The 20731-nt window shown below is 46.3% G+C and overlaps 1 protein-coding gene and 1 long non-coding RNA gene across 3 annotated transcripts in view; one reads left to right on the top strand and one right to left on the bottom strand.

Annotated features, from left to right (window-relative positions):
* Positions 1-5267: 5267 nt before the first annotated feature.
* Positions 5268-9841, bottom strand: LOC130195524 (uncharacterized). The gene is made up of 2 exons (XR_008832078.1): positions 9757-9841; positions 5268-7229 (listed from the first exon to the last, which is right to left on the bottom strand). It is a non-coding gene; the product is annotated as an uncharacterized LOC130195524 (long non-coding RNA).
* znf423 (zinc finger protein 423) overlaps positions 7222-20731 on the top strand; it is a 128569-nt gene continuing 115059 nt past the window's right edge. For both annotated transcript variants that reach the window (XM_056417068.1, XM_056417066.1), the window contains exon 1: positions 7222-7802. In XM_056417068.1, the coding sequence (XP_056273043.1) occupies positions 7763-7802 (40 nt within the window). In that variant the 5' untranslated portion in view covers positions 7222-7762. The remainder of the gene's footprint in view (positions 7803-20731) is intronic.

Here is a 20731-nt window from a genome sequence, read left to right as displayed (position 1 = left end):
TTATTGGTTTGTGGGTTTGGGTTCGTAAAACGTCAGATGCAGACCCCTCAATGGTGATGTCCCAAAGGTGTGTGGTTTAGCGTGGCATGTTTAATGACATGACCCCTCAGTGAGTCAGGACCCTGAGGTGGCAGTAGATCAGTTGTTTATCTCAATGTAATGCGAAAGAACAATGAAAGAATTGGCATTTGGTTTGGTTCCATATCAGCCACGAGGCAATACGGGAAGAGCATCAACCATCGCGCAACCAAAACAGCTATCTTAGTTCCTATATGGCCAGTAAGTCCTTTTTCTTTAAATCTGCCTCACAGTGGCTTTTAATCCTGTATGCTAATATTTGGCCAATAAAAACTAAAACGATCTAGAAATAAGTACTAAGTCAAAGAAAACTAAGCTTTCTGTTTTGTTTCTATTTTGGGGAGCGTTTAGTTAATTCCTCCAAAGTGTGTTGGAAAAAAAAGAGTTACGATGCAATCGAGAGCGGTATCTCTGAATAGTTTCTCCTATTCGCGATCCTTGGACAATAAAATGGACCACATAAGACTGCTGCAGACGGAGCAGCGAGACGTGAGGAACTGCTGTGTGCTTATCTTCACGGAAACATGGCTAAACGACAACATCCCGACTCTGCTGTGAGACTGGAGCAGCTAACATGCTACCGAGCGGACAGAGCCCTCGCTGATGGAGGGAAAACTCGCGTGTTGCATGGTGCCGGGACGCTGCCGTGGTATGTAAACACTGCTCACCACTGGCGGAGTTTATGATCGTAAGGTGCCGTCCTTTTTATCTGCCGAGGGAATTTACGGCGATTCTGCTCGTCGCAGTTTACATCCCCCCGACCTCCAACAACAGTGATAGAAATGCGGCACTTTGTGAACTGTATCAGGCCATCAGCGAACAACAGACGGCTCACCCAGACGGCTTCACCATCTTTGCTGGAGATTTCAACCATGCAAACCTTAAGACTGTCCTTCCCAAACTACACCAGCATGTTGATTTCCCAACAAGAGGGGATAACATTTTGGATCTGGTCTACACAACCCACAAAGGAGCGTACAAGGCCTCCCCCCTCCCCCACATAGGTCTCTCTGACCACATCACCGTCATGCTAATGCCAGCATACAGACCCAGAGTGAAAGTCTCCAGACCGGTTCTGAAGCAGGTACGGGTGTGGCCAGAGGGGGCCTCCTGCACTCTCCAAGACTGCTTTGACTCAACAGACTGGGGAATGTTTAAACAGGCAGCCACATACAACGACCACACAGACATTGGGGAGTACACAGACACTGTTACTTCTTACATTAGCAAGTGCATTGATGATGTGACCCATGTAAAGAGCATCACCACTCGGGCTAACCAGAAGCCGTGGCTGACAGGGGAAGTCCATCGGCTGCTGAGGACCAGAAACAAGGTCTTCAGAGCTGGGGACGAAACGGCCCTGAAAACAGCGAGAGCCAACCTGTCCCACGGCATCAGGAAAGCAAAAAATGTCTACACAAAAAAGATAACCCGACACAGCAGAGACACACGCAGCCTGTGGCGGGGCATTCAGACCATCACAGACTATAAACCCACGCCACAGAACTGCGACAGCAACATCTCTCTGCTAAACAACCTCAACAGCTTCTTTGCACGGTTTGAAGCACAGAACAGCACTTGTCCACACAAGACTCCGCCCCCTCCCCATGATCAGGTTCTGTGCCTGTCTGCTGCCAGCGTGAAGAGGACTCTCGTCTATCAACACCCACAAGGCAACAGGTCCAGACAACATCCCTGGTCGTGTGCTGAAGGACTGCGCAGAGGAGCTTAAGGACGTCTTCACGGATGTCTTTAATACTTCTCTGAGACGAGCTGTTGTTCCATCATACTTCAAGGCAACCACCATCATACCTGTGCCAAAGAAATCCACTCCGTCCTGCTTCAACGACTATCGTCCAGTGGCACTTACCCCCATAATCATGAAGTGCTTTGAACGACTAGTCATGTCGCATATCAAATCCATTCTCCCCCCCACTCTGGACCCTTTCCAGTTTGCATACCGTGCCAAACGGTCCACGGAGGATGCAATCTGCTCTGCTCTCCACCCAGCCCTCACCCACCTGGACAAAAAAGACTCCTATGTAAGAATGCTGTTCATAGACTTTAGCTCAGCATTCAACACAATCATCCCACAACAACTAATCTGCAAACTTGACCAGCTGGGGCTCAACACCTCGCTGTGTAACTGGCTGCTGGACTTCCTGAGTGAGAGGCCACAAGCAGTACGTGTTGGCAACAACACCTCGAGCAGCATCACACTCAGCACAGGGGCCCCTCAGGGCTGTGTGCTCAGTCCCCTGCTCTTCACCTTGGTGACTCACGACTGCAAAACCAGCTACAGCACCAATCACATGGTCAAGTTTGCAGACGACACAACATTGATAGGTCTCATCACCAAGGATGACGAGACCCTCTACAGGAGGGAGGTCAACCTTCTGACCACGTGGTGCAGAGCCAACAACCTCCTGCTCAACAACAGCAAGACCAAGGAGATCGTTGTTGACTTCCGGAAAGGCCACACCCATCACCCACCACTGACCATCAACGGTGCGGACATTGAGCAGGTCAGCAGCACCAAATTCCTGGGGGTGGACATCAGTGAGGACCTCTCGTGGACAGCCAACACTACATCGCTGGCAAAGAAAGCACAGAGGCGCCTCTACTTCCTCCGGAAACTGAGAAAAGCAGGGAGCCCCCCATCCATCATGTGCACCTTCTACCGCGGCACCATCGAGAGTATCCTGACCAACTGCATCACTGTGTGGGGCGGAAGCTGCACAGACTACAGCAGGAAAGCCCTGCAGCGCATAGTGAAGGCAGCTGGAAGGATCATGGGTGCCTCACTACCCCTCCCATCCCTACAGGACATATACAACACCCGCCTCACCCGCAAAGTGACCACGATTGTGAGTGACCCCTGCCACCCCTCACACGGTCTCTTCAGCCTCCTGCCCTCTGGGAGGAGATACCGGAGCCTCCGGGCTCACACCGCCAGGCTGTCCAACAGCTTCATCCACCAGGCTGTCAGGAAGCTGAACTCTCTCCCCATCCTCCCACTCCGTCCTCTTTCAGACTCACATGTCTGAATGCTGCTAGCACAATTTATGTTGTCTATATGTTTACATGTTCTTTTACTATTTTTGCACTTTATGTTGTCTATGTACTTTATGTTGTCTATGCACTTTATGTTGTCTATATGTTGCACAATTCACTTTATGTTGCACAATTCAATTCACTTTATGTTGGACAGAAGAGAAACGTAATTTCCATCTTCTGTATGTTTGCACACATGAAAAATTGACAAATAAAACTGACTTTGACTTATTCGTTCGAGATATGTTTACAATGCTCGGTAAGAGAGTGTTGTACAATAAGCTGTTTGGGGTCGGCTGTAGCTCACGGGGAGAGGGTCGTCCCGTACAAGCGAGCCGGTTAGTTGCTCCCCGGTGCTTCCCTGCTCCTTAATAACTGGATGGGTCAGATACAGAGAAGCATTTCCCCACGGGGATCAATAAAAGTGGAAATGAATTTCTTCTTTCTGTCACTGGTACAGATGCTGTGCTAGTGACACTGAAATATTCCTTCCCCTCAGACGAGTTATACCAGGTCTCATGTAGCTTTACACATCAAAGGATGTAAAACAACTTTTTGAGGGGCCACCTGGTGACTGTTGGTCTATGAGTTGGATATTCACAGTCCTCCCTAAATAATCTATCTCTTGGGTTATCAAACTCAACCCTTTTAGAAAGTGTTAAAAAATGATTTATTGTTTGATAAACTATTATTGTTTGACCAAAATATGACTAAAGATATTTGATTTAATTAAACATGTTTAAATTCCTTTCATGTCAGACATATACTTGCCAGTAAAAAGCACACTATGGTGTATATTACCCTCGTAGTTCCCATGAGCATTTGATGAAAGGGTTTAGGCTTGGTAACGTACTCAAACATGATGATATACATACACACACACACAAATGGATCAAAGGAAGTTTTTTGTACCGACTCTGCCCCGGACAGTTGACCACATGGAGAGTTCTGGCACCTCATTCTCTGTGTCACAATCGCGGCGCTCACGCATTCCACATCCCTGTAAACCCGACTACTGTCAAGGTATGAAACCTTTAAGCCTAATCCCCATTTTTGTGGGGCTGTAATTCAAACGGTTTACTCCATTGATGTCCTGTCTGTATCAATTCCCACTGCATGTCAGTTGGCCCACTTATTCAGTGGCTGTTACTTCAAGTTCTGTTGTTGTGTGTATATAACAAAAAAGCCAAATCCGTGCAGAGATGACAGAGGGTGTAATCGCGAGCTATGTGATTCAACAATGCCACTCTCAGAAGCCTTTCAGGCCGGGGCCTGTCCTTGACCCTTAAGGAGCTTGTAATGTGGGCTTTTTTGCCCACTCTTTGTATTTACCGGCAGAAACAAGGAGGGGGGACCAACCACTGAGTGAGGGCTTTTGCCCCTCCATGCCAGCGGCAGTCACACTGGGGGAGCAATGCACATGCACGCACACACACACACACATTTACACACACACACAGGTCTCCTGGCGTGCACTCATTTCATCGGGAGGGAGAGGTGAAGGTTGGAGGGGGAGGCAGAGGGAGACAGAAGGGGAGGGGATGGGGGGAGGGAGGCACAGAGACAAGAGCCCCCCCACCTTCCTTAACCCAGCGGGTGGGAGGAGGAGGGGGGGGGGTCATTCTTAAAGGCGGCTCTGTCTCTCCATGGGAGGACGGGGTGGGGTGGTGGGGGTTGGTTCTGCAGAGGGCAGTTGTCCTGCTGGTCAGCACAGGGAGCTCCACGTTACCCAGTTATCCATGACAACCAGCGAGAGAGACAGAGAGAGGGAGAGAGAGAGAGACAGGGGGGGGGGACAACATGTAAAAGCTCAGCTGCGGTCAGAGAGCGCTCAGTTGGAGCAGAGAGTGATGAACAAAGCACCCAGTGATTTTCATTTTTCCTCTCTTTGTCTGCCGTGTATTGTCCACAGACGTGTCCCTCTTTTCTTTTACTGGAAATAAAAGAGCTTTGAAAAAGACACAGACACACACACACACACACACATGCATGTACACACTGGTGTGCCGAATTGAATTATGTTTATACAGTAAGTCAAACGGTTTATCTTCACTGTGACAGAGGGTGTGAGAAAGAAAAAAAAGGGTTCCTCCTGGAGGGGTTTATCCAAATCAACATGGAGAGGAACAATGGAGGACACAGGTATTTTTATTTTATTTTAAAGAAATGGCTGGGCAGATTTTAAACACTGTACGGTGCATCTCTGTAACGCACAGCTCTATGTTAGTGTATGCCTACAGCCGGATAGGAGCAGGCATTTTCATGTGGTCTTGATCGAAAGTGTGGAGAATGTTCATTTTGCACGGGAAGGTTCTGCTCAGCCTAAATGAAAAGGCTTAAACTAATCCTGTCAGAAACCGTCCCACAGAAATTAATCCGCCACAAATGAGTGAAGTGATAAACGCTCAAGGAACAGGGAACATTTTCAAGATGAATAATGGCTGACATTTAATCCTTTGAATGTTTTTTTGATGTGGGAAATTGGCCACTACAGGGCGGATGCCTGCATTGGGATCGCAATGCCTCTAACATAACACTTAGAAAAGGGGAAGAAGTGCACATCCAACATTATTTTCCGGTGCTGTGCAGAGAGATGGATACCAACACTATAAAGTAAAGGATGTCCGTAACATTGACAGGCTTAGCATATTGAACAGATTAACTTTGACCGAATCGTACTATTCTATTTTGTCGACAAGAGGAATGATGGCTGCTTTCAGGGGAAACAATCATTTTTAGGTCTCTGCCTTAATTTCTACTTACCAAAAACATTGCATCACACTCATGAATCAAGTTGTTGTATTGTATCCACTCAGTGTTACATTAATCCACTGGCATTTGTATTGTTTTGGGAACTCTGGTTTTGAGTGAGTATGAAAGACATTGCGTGTAGCAGTGGCTCACTATGAAGCCACACAAGAGGGGCCATGAAACCCAACCGAACAATGGCCTTACTGGGGCTCCAGCATTGACATGTCGCGACCCCCGGTTGCTGACGTAGCGTATGGCACATCCTTCCACAGCCGAGCAATGTTAAGAGTTTAAAAGTAGATACAGGCCTGTCTCAGCACCTGGTGACGTAACCACTCGATCACTTGTGCTGTTGTAACAACCCTCGTTTTGTTTCGCGGTCCTAACTTCGGGGGCCTCTTCCAAATCCCCCTTTGATCCAAGTCCATATTTTCCCTCTGCCTCCCTTCCTATTATCAGGGTCCCCGTTGTAGTTGCGTCACTCGGCCACGGCTGGGCGCTGTTGCCTAACTCTCCACCCTGCTCCCCCTCTCTCTCTCGCTCGCTCTCTCTCCGCCAGCCCAGCCTGCCTCTCTCGTGCCTCTCTGCCTCAGCCAACCCGGGCTGTGCCGAGCTGCTCCCTGCGGGATCAGAGCGCTCCCCCGCCGGGACCCTTCTCTCACATCCCCCTGCTGGGACGCGGCTACATTTCCAGCCAAGCACTGCCTGCCTTGGCTTTATTATGTGTGTCTGCGCCGCAGCCCCGCCAGCAGAGGCAGGCAGAGGAGGAGGAGGGAGACTGGTAGCCAGAGTCAGGACAAAGAAAAAGCAGGGAGACAGAGGCTAGCGAAGGGTTAGACTGGAGAAATAGTAGGCTGCCATTAACACCGCCGGTAGGGCATTGCGAAATATTAACAAAAAAGAAAATAAAGCGTGGGTTGTAAAAGCAGTAGGCTATTCCCCTCGGGGTGGAGATGCTGGGGAAGAGCGCCATGTCCATGCCACCAGAACCACTGCCTAGTGTAGAATAGCGGGACGGAGCGCAGGAGGCTGGTCTGGTCGGGTCGGGTCGGTGCTTCTTTGCTGGAGGACAGAAAAGCAACAAAAACAAAAGCGACTAGTTTCGATAAACTAAACAAAAAACAGACGAGGCTGCGAGGAACGAAAGAAAAGAGAGAAGCCACGTTTTATTTCGGAGCGATTTTCCCAGAACAGTCTCCGTCGCCGGCTCTCTTCACCTGGACCGCCGCCGCCGCCTCTCACTCGGACCGCGCCGCTGTCACTTCCCCCCGGCAGCACCGCGCGGTGAGCCGCTCCGGTGCTCTGCGGTGTCCGTCGTGCTGGAAGTCGGAGCGGCACGAGCAGCGCTGGAGAAAGCAAAACGTGTGCGGGGAGGAGGAGGAAGAAGAAAAAGCAGCGAGGGACGAGGGGGTGAATTGAAGAAAACAAATACAACAACAAAAACCACAACCACAACAACAACACAAAAGCGTGGCTGTCGGCGTCCGGGCACGTTGTCGCGAAGACGAAGGCAATTCCAAACGGGAAGTTGTTCCCGTTCACGCTACAGGTTGCGCGAGCCCTAGCGACCGTTGAGGGAACACGTCGCACCAGAGGAGCCGAGCTTTGCCTCCGCGGCTAGCCGCTCCGCTCCCGGTGCGTGTGAGTGTGTGCGTGCGCACGCGTAGGTGTGCGCGTGGTTTGTTGTAGTTGGACTAACGGCGGCTTCCCAATCAGACCGAGGCTGCCGCATTGCAACAGGCGGAGAGGCAGCAGCAGCGAAGTGGAGGAGGAAAGACACCCTGACCCGATCCGCCTGCATGGTTAGCTGAAAACACGGAACGGAGCGAGAACTATTATACAAATATTAATTAAAAAAGGAAGCTGTTCGAGACCAGAGATGTCGAGGAGGAAACAGGCCAAACCGCGCTCCGTTAAAGGTGAGTAAGTGTTTATTTGACGGCTACTCTTCACGCAGGAGTAGAAAGAAGAAGCCAACGAGACCAAAACCACGACCAACGTTGTATGTCCAACTCCGGGTGCTCGTTAGCTGATTTAATTGTACCCCGGAGGTCGCGTGTGTAGTTTTCACAGCTAACGTAACATTTATTTCGCTCTTACTTTTTTACAACCAGCTACGTTCACTCGGCTCACTAATTGTTTAAAGTTGGTCACGGAATTGTTTAAAGGGTTAAACACACATGTTCGTCAAAGGGCAGCCGACTGTTGGACTTCACTGTCTCTAGTTGTCTCGTTTTTCATGGTCGCATCTTGTGGGGTCAAACTCGAGCTCTCGAAGAGGCTCCGCTTCATGGTCTCTGTTGATTTCAATTAGCGGCCCGGCTCGTGGGGACGGTGTAAACTTTGCGCCAGCGGCGTTGCGCTTCCCGATCAATTCACTTGGTTAGTGGGTCTGATGTAATTTGGATTATTCCCATGGTCCCGATTGCACTTGCTCTAAACAGACTACTGCTACTTTGTCGGAGTACATTTGGACCCCAAATCATGTCACTCAGCCCCCCCCCCCACAAATAATGTGCCTAGTTTATCTTTGCAACTAAAATAATGATAAACATTTGACTTAAAATTAAAAAAGATCTCTCCTAATTCTTAAATTCCACACCATTTTTTAAAGGGAAGTGCAGTTCCCTTCTGAATTTTAGTTTATTAGATTTTAGAATATTGCAATGAATTTTTTCCTATGTTCCCAGGTTCTCAGGCCTTCCTACTTTAAAAAAAGTTGTCCTGCGAGGTTGGGCACATATGAACAACCAGAACTGTAGCATTTACAGATTAGTTTTCCTGAAGTCCAAAAAAAGTCTGAATTTGATAGGATTAAAATCCTTCAGTTAAAAAGCTGAAGGCCCTATTTGTTAATTTATTTTCACCTACATTTGTCTCCATTACCTTTTAAAATAGTATTCATAGCAGAGAATGGGTGAGTGGGCATCTTGCACGGGGGCATGTGGTGGCCTTGGCCTCCATGTTTCCTTTATGGGACCCAGATGGGCAACGGGTCGGGCTGACCATGTGGTTGCTACCCCCTCCCCCCGTTTCCTCCACCATAGATGGCTTTTCTCTATTTGAGATCTGGGAAGCGAGCAGAATTCTGACAGTGGTTCAAACTGCGTGTTTACTTTGATTAGCAGCGTGCTTTTCCACTGGAGGTGTTCAGTCTCTCCTGCAGGGTTTTGAAGTTAAGCCTGTTTCCTCTGAGGTCGGGTGGGATTCATGGAGTCAATAGCAGAAGAGGCTTCTTACTTGATGCCACACACAACGTGCTGGTGTTGTGGTTGCTTTGGGATACGTTTGAGGTTGTTCCGTCTCTTGCTGTGTACATGCAGGAATACAGAGGCGTTTGATAAACAGCTGTTTCTCCGGTCGGCCCACAGAACAGGGTTGTGATGAAGAGCGATTCCTCGGCCTCCTCAGGAGTCTACTGTAAAGCTTCTGCTGATGCATAAACGGCCCATCTTTATATGTCACAAAAATTAAATAACCAATGCGGTTTGTAGTCGACAAAATGTAACTCTTTAAATCAACGGCGTATCCTATAAAGTGGACATTTTGGTAGAGCACTAAAAGAGAGTAAATTATAAAATTATAACATTGGCATGCTTATTATTATTTTCATTTGTAAAGTATTATTTTTTCGTGAAAGGAAGAGGTGGCGTAAACTGCTGCACCTCTTCTCTGCGGTCTTATCATCTGACTCGTGATCATTGAAACATAATCTGGGAAACGGACAACTTGGAACAATCAAAAACAAACATTGATAATTTATGATCATACAAAATGGGGGAAAACAAGCGAATCCTCCCAATTCTTTAACCAATCAGTGTTTTATTAATTTCTAAACAGTCAGATTATTTTTTTCCCGTACATTCGACTCACCAATTATCAATCGAGTCACTGCTCCGGCATTTGTTCAGAGTGGATTTGGTATGCGTACGATGTGGTGGGACGTGGTTGTCCCGGTCCCCTGCTGTCGCGTTGTTGATGCTCGGTGCAGTTTGTCAGTGAACAGATCAGCTGCTGTGGACCAGTGAATCTGTTCACTGCTGCTCGGTCATTGCTCTGTCACTGTGTGTGTAGGTGTGTGTGTGTGTGTGTGTGTGTGCGCGTGTCACTAAGGCAGCCTGGTCTCAGCAGCCTGGATAACGAGAGCTTAGCTTTAGTCGGGCAGCCGAGCGAAGCAGAGCGAAGCAAAGCTGAGGCGGACGACCACCACTCTGTGTGCGCGTGCAGTCAAAGGTAACGCAGCCCTTGTAGTCGAGCTTGCATAAGCACCATGTGATTTGCGCGTGTGTTTGTGTGTGTACACATGCGTGTTGCTATCTCCCCTCCACACCTTGCCCCCACTGACAGCTTGGCAAGACCTGGCATTGGGGGAAGATAGAGAGAGAGACGGAGAGAGATAGAGGAGGAGAAAAAGGGGTTGGAGGGGAAAGAGAGGAGAGGTGTTTTGGGGCAGCGCGATGCCACACAGCGGGCGAGTGGGCAGGGGGGAGGGAGCGACGCAGGCCGGGAAGAGGTGAGCATCACCAGGGGGATTATCTGTGTTTTCATGTTCTTCTGTCTTTCACCTGCTCACCCAACTCTGACCGGCTGGCTGGCTTACGGACTTCCTGGCCGGCCGAGCATGCCAAAACAATAACAAAGAGGCACAATGTCCCCCCTCTGCCATGTCCTGCTGTAGATTTGCACTGATTCTGTGTCTGGAAAGGATTTGGTTTTTATAATATATAATCCGTAGCTGATGAGTTAAATTATGTAGATTTTTATTTTTTATTGTTGATTTATATATTTACAGTTTTCCTGAATAGGAAGTACATAAAAAGGGCGATGCACTTGTCTGTGACACGTACAATCTTCATTTTGTTTGTCACAGATTCCATTTACTGCCTTCATCTGACCTCAAATGACTTCTAACTAATTGCTGCCGTACCACAGACAAGACAACGTGTTAAATCGCTGGGAAGTTATGTTTTTATTTCTTCCTATTTGCTGAGGTTTAGAGCATGGGCCGTACCAACACACTGAACTGACACAGGGGATATTAATTCATTTTGCTGGACTGTCGTACTAGTTAATAAAAGATAGTTCATAGAATGTATTTTCTCTGTGATAATGTTGTCAACGGGTTTAACCCGAGCCAGGCCATACAACAATGATGGTTTAATTAATCAATAATTTGGCAATCCAAACAGGGTTAGTAGTATACTGCTTAATAATAAAAAAAAAATATATATATATATATTATAGTTTTATACTGGTACTCAATTTTAGCTTTTTCATAATTTCACATGCAATCTCTTAAAAAAAGAAGGAAACATATATTTTCAATGCATTATTCACCAACAATGTTAATTATTATTAAGATGTGTCCTTTGATACTCCAATCTTCAGCCATAAAGCAACCGGGCCGTATTGGTTGTATGACTGCTCCTCTGATTTACTTGACCAGCCGAGCCTTTACAGTGATTAGGCCTTGTTAACAGTGGGGGACTTGACTAATTGCAGTCTGTTAATTGAACACGGACTAATGGCGCAATGATGGGCCATGAAACTAGCTGAGGGGTGAGAGAAAAAAGGAGGGGTGAGCAAGGGGGAAGAAACGAGAGCATGTCTCCTCTTATCTAAATATTATTTCAATGGATTAATCCGTTTTTAATGCGTGTCTTTAGCGAGGCGAAGCAGCAGAAATCTCCTCTGTCTGCTCAGGCTGCCTCACTATCCTATCTCTCTCTCTCTCTCCCTCTCTCTCTCTCTTCCAGCTCTTAGCCCCTTGAGTCTCTCATGCATTATGTAGTGATGATTATTACTTAATTACACATTAATAAATCCGCTTCATTTGCAGGACATTAAACGGGAGTTGAGCGCGAATGACAGAGAGATGGAAGAGAGCAGGGTAGATTTGAAAAGGGAGAGGAGGAGGGTGGGGTGGGGGGGGGGGCACTTACTTTCTAGCGTTTATTTAGTTTGTTTAGAGTGTTGTTGAGAGTCAGTGGAGCCAAATGAGCCCTTTGACTAGCAGGGGAAGAGGAGGAGGAGGAGGAGGTTTGGTTCGCTGTCGGTGTGTGTTGAGCCGAGCTCTTCCGGCTAATAGCATCATTTCCACTCAATCTCCTCCTTTTTCCATCTCTCTCGATCTTTCGCTCTTTCTGATTTTCAGTGGCATTATTAAGAACTATGTTTTTATTTTTTATTTAACACTAATGGATGTAGTACGCTTTGCTTAATGCTTCCATGAACATAGAGTTTGAAGAATTTGAAATGGTCCCCTGTCCCACTCGTTTGCATGACGTTTTCTGTCGTTGAATCAAGAGTCTCGACACCAGGGCTGCAAATAAATGACTTTCAATATCAATCAATCTGCCTGTTACTAAAATTCTTCTTTTGTATAAAACCCAAATTTTCAATTTTTTAAATAATGTAACATGAGGGGAAGCAGCAATGTATGCTCCAACAAATCCTGAAATGATGAACTGTTGTAGTTACACTTTCTGTTTATTGACTAATCAAATCGTGGAATAATCGTTTCAGTCTTCCATCTTACTTTTTAAATACTGGTTAGGGCCGCATGATAATTTAATGCAAGTATGTGATTTAAATGTAACAAGAGACTCTGGGATCTAATTATTCATCGCCGGGATTTAAAGTTATTGTCAATTAACTGCGAACGACTTTAACAACCGCCAACACGTCAAATGTGGGTACAAATTAATTGTGGTGGGAAATGTCAAGTCGGAAGCCCGTTTGGCGGTTTGTGAAAATAATCATACTCCTAAAACGGCAAAATAAAGACTGACCCCTGTGCGGACAGAAAGTCCCGCCGTAGTGACGGCTTGTCCGAGTGCACTTGTCATTATTTGTAATCGTAAAAGCTCAGGGGAACCGTGTATCATCCCAATATCTCTGAATGGCGTTTTGAACACAGTACAGTTAATCTCTCATTTCTCTTAGCCTTTCTTGCACTTGCGCTATTTTTCTTTCTCTGTCTGCCTCTCTCCCCATCTGGCTTTACCGTTAGAGTAATTTAATGTCACCCTTTGGCGGAGAACTTTCATAGGGCGCCTGGCTCTTATTAAACTCGGAGACCCTACACATGTGCTTTGGATTACTTTAAGACAACAATATGTCATTGTGCAGGTACATCTTTGTGTGTATGTTAAGGCCAGCGTTTAATGTCCCTTTTCCTTTTTATTAACGCCAACGATTCAACAGCTTATCTCGTTTCTGTTTTTTGCAGCTCCAAATGGAATAGTGCAATCCTTGTGCGTAAAGCAATATTAAGTCATTCCTGTATAAAAGCTTGTATTGGCTTTGCATTACAGCCTGCTGAACCATTAAATGGCTTTCTGAGAGCTTTGTTTGAAATTCAATTGACTTCTCAGCAGGGGCTGGATTTTAGTTTTTGATAGTTTTCTTTTTTTTATTGGGACAAAACAAGCTAATGTAATTGGTGATCGTTGGAGCCCAGCAGTACCATGCATTGAATGTAATTGGACTCGTCTTGATATGCATTCAATTAGAACCAAACTACCTCACAATTGAATCATCGGCGTAGGGCAGAAGTCAATAGAGTGGGTCATTTTCACGGAAGATGTTGTGACACGTCACAGGAGGACGAGCACAGGTTTAAATAACATTAACAGTGTCTCCTGGAATTGGGCACGTTTGCTCACGGTCAAGGAACACTTGACGAGAATCAAGCCACCATTGAAGTTTTTGGTCAAATGTCTGCTTTTCTTACTATGACAATTCCAAATTGTCTGCTGGGAAAAAGGCCAATTGAGTTTATTCAAACTTATACTTATACGTCAGGTAGAGACGTACACCTGTGTGATTGGGGATACGTTCTGCAGATGGTTGATGGCTTCCATTCCTTCGTCAGCGCTGAGCGGTGACAATTAGGTTGGGTCTGAAATAATTAGGGCTGCAACAACGAATCGAAAAAAAACCTCTCAGCTATTTAATGTTTTAATGTACCGCAGCACGCAAACATGAGCTGGCCGCGCTGCCCTCACCATGGAGAAATCAAGCGCTCCCCTGGAGTTCTGCTGTGAGGAGCCACTTATCAGCCAATCAAAAAAAAAAAAGGGCTACACAATAGCCAATCAGAAAAAAAACGTATCTGTTGTATCTGGGTAAAATTTAATCCAGCAACCAATGAAAATAAAGCATCCTGGAATTGCGCGCGACTGATAAAACACATTTGCATTACTTTTCCAAACATTTTGGGATTTTATTTTTTTCAATTACTTTTCTAGGCCTGGAAATAGCCATTTAAAAATTCCATGACTTTTCCAGGTTTTCTATGACTGTACGAACCCCGTTTTGAATAAAGGGTTGAAAATAACAGTTTTGTTTTTTAATTCGATTAATCGAAAAAATAATCAACAGATTAATCAATTATCAAAATAGACGTTAGCTGCAGCCCTAGAAATAATGGATGAAAGAAGGTCATATCAACTGATAGGCTTGGTTAGGATTTTAACGTGTGTGTGTGTGTGTTTGTGTGTGTTTGTGTGTGTTTGTGAACTCATCTGTGTGTCCAGAAGGGGTGAAGTCCCTCAGTGAGGTGTGTGGATGCCAGTGACGACTCCTTATCAGCGGCTTGCCTGGTGTAGTTGTGCATGGACATGTGTGAGAGAGAGTGTGAGAGTGTGTGAGTGTGTGAGTGTGAGAGAGTGTGAGAGTGTGTACGAGGACAGGGCGTCATGGGCCAGTACTGTGCCATTGTAGCGGCTTAGCTGGCCTCGTTTATCAGCTGCAAACTCACTAGACCTTAACACACACACAGACAGACACACACCAGACACACACACGTCAATCCAGACCCCAGACCCTGCTTGCCAAGCCTGTATCCCCGCCCCATTACGAGATAGTCTCAGAGGACGTGGGCTCTTCTAAGTTTCGTGTGTGTGTGTGTGTTACAAAGAGATAATGCATGTCTCTTTGTTCAACACTGACTATTTGAATGTTGATGCTGAAGTCGTGATGCTGTGTCTCATTGAGAGCTTTTCAATAATTCTGCATCCATCGTGCTTAAAAAGCGTTGTTACTTAAGCTAAAGGGTCTTTGTTAACGCTTTGGAAATGCAGGGATTTCACGGACAGTATCATGACGTGGCTCTTGCCAGCAGGCGTCCATATCTCTTATAAATGATGTGGAACTGGTATGGGAACAACATAGCTTATTATCTTCACTTAATCACAAACACTGCTGGCCTTATTCAGCCCCTTCTCCCCTTCTTCCCTCAGCATCCTCATGCATTTCACCTCTCCACTTTTTCGTCCCGTCTACTTTGCCTTCTACCCCCCCCCCCCCCTTCCTTTTCATGCCTATTCTGTACATTAAACATTAGTGGTGGGGGCAATTAGCAGTGCCCCTCTGCACACCTGGCATAATATATTTATTGGGCTTTTCTCCCTCCCACTTTGACACACATACACACGCCTACTACGGTTGATGAAAGGGAGACTTTTTGGAAAGTGTGGTTGTGTGTGTGTTACAAAGACTTATAGAGCTGTATGACCCCTGGTTTGACCCCGCAAATCCTCCTCAGTTTGAGCTTTAGGCTGGGAAAAGTCCCATGTCTAGTCAGGTTTTCAGATAAAAAATACTTCCCCCCCCCACTTAAGCAACCTTATTTGGCAAAGTGAGTCTAATCCATGGCCTTAAGAGCAAGACAACTAGTATATACGTTTGTTCCATGTCACGTCAAGAAGAAATGAGTAGAGAACATGTTGGTATTTTACGTTTCTGCACATGGGATACCTTGATTGTCGGTCAGAATATTGCACGCCCGCTGGCCGGCCCGGCCTAAACATTGGAGAATTGTGTATTTTAAAGATGTTTAGCAGGTGGCAGTGTGTGTGGTCTCGAGTGAGAGCGTGAGCGTGTTTGACATCGAGTATGAAGCAGTTACAACATCGCTGTGAACGGAGCAGTGCAGTGTTTGTACAGTTTAGGCCATCGGGCAAGAAAGCCTACTTTTTATATTTGGTTTCACACGGGACACAAACACCTGTCTCCTGGGTGAAGGTCTTTTTTGAGTGTTTTTTTTTACTGGAGAGTGGGCTGTGCACGTCTATCAATTTAATATGCACATACTTTTAGCACACGCTGCTTTCTCTGAATAAACAGCTTTTTTCAATTCATCCATTCAATCATTTTATGTCTGCCTGCTTGCGCGCGCACGCACACACAGACACACACGCAGACGCAACATGGACCCAGACGTATGTGCATTGTCCTCAGAGTGTGGAGTCTTGAACAGAACAAGCTGCTTGTGTTCCTTTTTTATTGGACACTCTGCCGAGTCTTTGTCGTGCGCCCCGCTATAGACCGACCGATGCTTCTTTTTAGTGCCTGAGTCTTCAGTTGGTTTTTCTAACTCCTTTCCATTCACCTCCCAGTCAAAAGCCAAGGGAACCCTGCTGTGAGACACACAATGGAGCAAGAGAGAGCAGGAGAAAGTGAGAGCACAAGCGAGCAACAGTGAGGGAGAGAGAGGGAGGGAGAGACCATACTGAAGAAAGAAAGAATTGAAAAGGGTGTGAATATATAGTCTCTTTTAAAGTGGCACTGTTCAGCAGATTCAGTCAGTTTCTTTTCTTTCTTTAATTAGTCTGATACTGTCTGATGACACTTGGTAAATATTGGATGTCAATTTGGTAATTATAATGGTTTTTTTCAAAATTTGTAACGAGCTAAAATAGATCAAACTGTTAACCTAAATATCAACGTACATAAGTGTCTCGGATTAAATGTATATAGTGTGTATCAGACGAGTAATATTTTGTCTACAGTGCAGTAACCTTCAGGAAAGCTAATATTAGTATTCTAGTCATCAAAGCAGAGTGGCGGAAATTAATTGAATTTGACAACAACGTCTTAAAATCCTTTGTCGACATCGTGGTCTCGCTCTTCTGCAGATTCTCAAGTGAGGAGAGCCAATGTGCTCCCCTGTGAGCGCGCCGGAGTGACTTTACTTGTACTGCGCTCAGAACAACAGAGGAAGATGAGGTGGTGTCTTCTCTTGCATGTCTGGTCCCTAATAAAAGCTTTATGTCTGTATCGAGACGGAGTGAGGAAAGAGAGACGGTGTTGGAGACAACGTGGTCGAGCAGACAGAGAATAAGAGAGAGTATGTGTGTGTGTGTGTGTGTGTGTGTGCGTGTGTGTGTGTTAGTTAGTGAAAGCCAATTTTTTAAATGCAGAAGTACTGTCTGCCTTAGAATAAGAGTTGATAAGCAGTCCAGGGACGAGCGCACCTATCGGTTCCTCTCCTCTAAGATAATGGCTCTTAGGAGGAGAATGATATCTGAAAATTGCCATTCCTCATTTATTGACAACGGGCTCCGTTAGTTGTTGGTACATGTTTCCCTTTTTAAATGCATGTCACCTACAGCCTAATCTTAACAGGGACGTGGATATATCTCTAATACTGTAGACTTCCCTGTTCTCAGTAGAGTTTCTAGATTTTGATAATTGTGAACTGGACTCCAACCATCTCTATAACCAAGTCACTCCTAATATCTTTTTTTTCTCCATCCGTGGCACTAAAATCAGTTGCTAGGCAATATTCACAAACATGTGGAACTTTTGCGATGATAATTTATCAATTTGCTGAACTGCAACTTACAGTATCTACTCTATGAGCGTATGCTAAGTTGACCCAAAGCCGACCCATTTTGAATACAGGCTAATAATGTAAATATTAAACAAAGAAATGAATAATAACTGAAGACCGAAAACATTTCTAATGCTTCATCATTATACATCCACTCAAACAAACACACAGCCAGCCACGCTCCAAGCACACACACGCGCTGTGTGTATATTTTTCTTGTTACTCCCAGAAGGAGCGTGACAAGCAAGTTAATCTGTCCGCCAGCGATGCGGCGTGACACAAAGCTGTTTATTTCCCTTTTCCGCTCCGCGTCGCCGTCTCTCGCTCGTTCTCTCTCCTCTTGTAAAGCCTAATCAAGTTTGTATCAAGCTAAATAATGCCGTAGCGTGAAATTGGTGTCTTCAGTCAAAAAGCACTCCCCAGTCTGTACTACAAGAGAGGGCAATTATGTAACCCCCCCCCCCACACACACACACACACACACACACACACACCCTCTAGCCCTCTGCTCTTGTTGCTTGTTGCGCATGTTCTCGATGCGTGATTGTGCACATTGTGAATACGCCGTATAACTGCTCTACCCCAGAATTTGTCTGCGTGTTTTTTGTTGGTGACATTTGATTCTGTTTTCATTTTGGAGCTCAGTCTTCTCAAGGTGTGTGTGTGTGTGTGTGTGTGTGTGTGTGTGTGTGTGTGTGTGTGTGTGTGTGTGTGTGTGTGTGTGTGTGTGTGTGTGTGTGTGTGTGTGTGTGTGTGTGTGTGTGTGTCCCTGTGTATGCTTCTGGGGGAACTTCTAGTTCAGTTATATCTGGAGCCTTCCCCAGAGTTGAGGTGCTCCAGAGGAATGCTTTCCCTCTCCTCCTCCTGCCCTCTCTTTCCCTCCTCCTTTTATCTCTCTCCTCGCTGCCCTCCTTCACCTCTCCGTTTTCACCTCACCGGCGCTTTCATCTCTTCGCCTCTCCTCTCCTCCGGTTTCCTTTCCCTTTGCTACTTATCGCTCCGCTCCCGTTATGTCTTTCTATTTGTTCTCCTTTTACTCCTCGCTCTTTTTCCTCTCCTCTCCTCCCCACGTCTCTTCTGCAATCGATTCCTCTTCCCGCCACACGCTTTCTGACAGACGGAAAAACAAATGCCAGATCAGAGAGGCTCTTTAATCTCAAGCTGTGTTGTTTGGCCCTGAACATCAACTCCGCACTTGTGTGTGTAAAAATGTGAGTTCTTCTCTCCGAGTGCGGTGAATCTTTCTTGTGCGTTAATTAGCAGCTCTTAGTTTACAAAAGCTTGCATGTGTTTCCTGTTTTAGCGTACAGATTTCTTCATGCGTTTGTGTCTGTGCCCACGACTACAAACAGAATGGGTCACTGGATTTTTAAAATTTTTTTAAACGTACATTTTTGGACACTTGTTTCAGTGATTTTATTCACTTTGTTTCCGGCCTCCTTTGTGTCTTTTCATTCTCGTGTCTCACATAAATATATTTTTTTACACAGGCTTTTGGGATGCATGTGTACAGGAAAGCCTGAGAGCATGCATGTTTATGGAGTCATATATTGTTTGGGGTACGTTTTGGGGAGGTAGCAACTCAGTTGGACAGCATAGTTTAAAACCACGATGACCTCATATACAGCAAGAGACTAAAGAGGAGGAGTGAGGAGCAACACGGGGGAAGAGAGGAGGGCAGTTGGGAAAGAAATACAGAGGGAAGAATGACAGGAGGAAACGGTAGCCATGGCTCAAGGAAAAAACTAAAGATGGCAAAACTAAACACAATCAGATGGAAACATTTTGAATCAAACGAGAGGATTAGGATTATGAGGAGGAGGAGCGAGACAGCAGAAAGAGAAAGATAGAGAGGGCGATGAAGCTTGTCCGCCAGGCTTTGTGTGGTTGTTGTTGTTTCTCTCTGCCATCCATCTAAGCCCTCTGCTGCCCCGGTCCCTTTACACACTCTTATACACAAACAGACGCACACACAGAGACACTGGGACCCAAACCCCGGACTAGCCTGATGTTTCTGGCCAGTGGCTCAGTGCTTGGGGTGTGTGTCTGCGTGTGTGTTTCTGTATTTTAAGGCCGTTTTGTTCAGAATGCAGGCAGAGAGCGGTTTTACTGCTGATAAAAGTATTTGGTTAATCAGCTTCTGTCCCCGTCCCCTGGCTAGTTGGTTTGTGTGTGTGTGCGTGCGTGCTTGAACAGGCCATTGAAGTTAGGGTCCTCTCGGGGGGCAGGCTGGGGTTTGAGATTGGCATCAGCCCTCGGCCAGTAGCGTCACAAAGTCTGTCCTGAGGGACAGGAAGGGCAGCCAATGAGAGTCCCTCTGGAGATGGAGGGAGAAAGCGGGTTTGGGGTGGGGGGGGCTAGGAAGTGGCTTGGAGAGGGGAAGTGAGAGGGGGAGAGGGAGGGTGACGTAAAGGGAGGAGGGAGGAAGGAGTAGGATGAGAGACGGAGAGAGATGGATGACAATTACCCTCTTGACTTCTGTCCAGCACCGGTTGTCAATCAGCCTGCCCCTCTGGGAACATAACCAGCGTATCATTGGCTCCACTGACCCACATCCCGCCTCCCTGGGCCGCCTGGCCAATGCATGATTGGCCACAGTGACCCGTTCGTCAGAGATCTGGGAACACCAGAGCTTTGGGCTGCCTTGGGAATAAATGGCCCTGATAGCGTGCTTGCATGTGTTGTTTAGGAGGGGGAAAAAAGACAAAGGTTTTTCTTACTGAGGCTTTAAGTGCTTTCATGGGACAGAAGAGAAGGACAGACGCATATAGAAGGGGAGCAAGTGGGAATGAGGTAGAAGAGGGGCGGAATGCAGAGGGAGTAGTGGAGGAAAAAAAGGAAGAGACGGAGGGACACAGAATATTTTTTTTTTTGAAAATGAGTGATGGAGAAGGATGGAGGGTGAGTTGTGGTCAGGGGAGAATCACTTAAGAGATGAAGTAAGAGAGACGACTGTGAAGAATGAAGACAGGATATGGGTAATGAACAAAGGGGGAGAGACAATAGGAAAGTAAGGGAGGGACGGTAAAAAGACAAGGCTGCAAGTACAGGAGGAAACGATGGAGGTAGAGCAAGGAGACGGTGGGGAGAGATGCACTGTCGAAGTGCTCTCCTCCTCGAGAACTCTGATTGGAGCCAAACAGCCACTGTTGAGGTATTTTTTTGTAATGCTATAGTCTTACCCAGAATTAATGCGTTGTACTATTAGATTGCATTTGATTTGGAGAG

This window comes from Pseudoliparis swirei, chromosome 6 (genome assembly GCF_029220125.1).
Source record: "Pseudoliparis swirei isolate HS2019 ecotype Mariana Trench chromosome 6, NWPU_hadal_v1, whole genome shotgun sequence".
NCBI lineage: Eukaryota > Metazoa > Chordata > Actinopteri > Perciformes > Liparidae > Pseudoliparis > Pseudoliparis swirei.
This window is presented reverse-complemented; position numbering and strand designations above follow the sequence as displayed.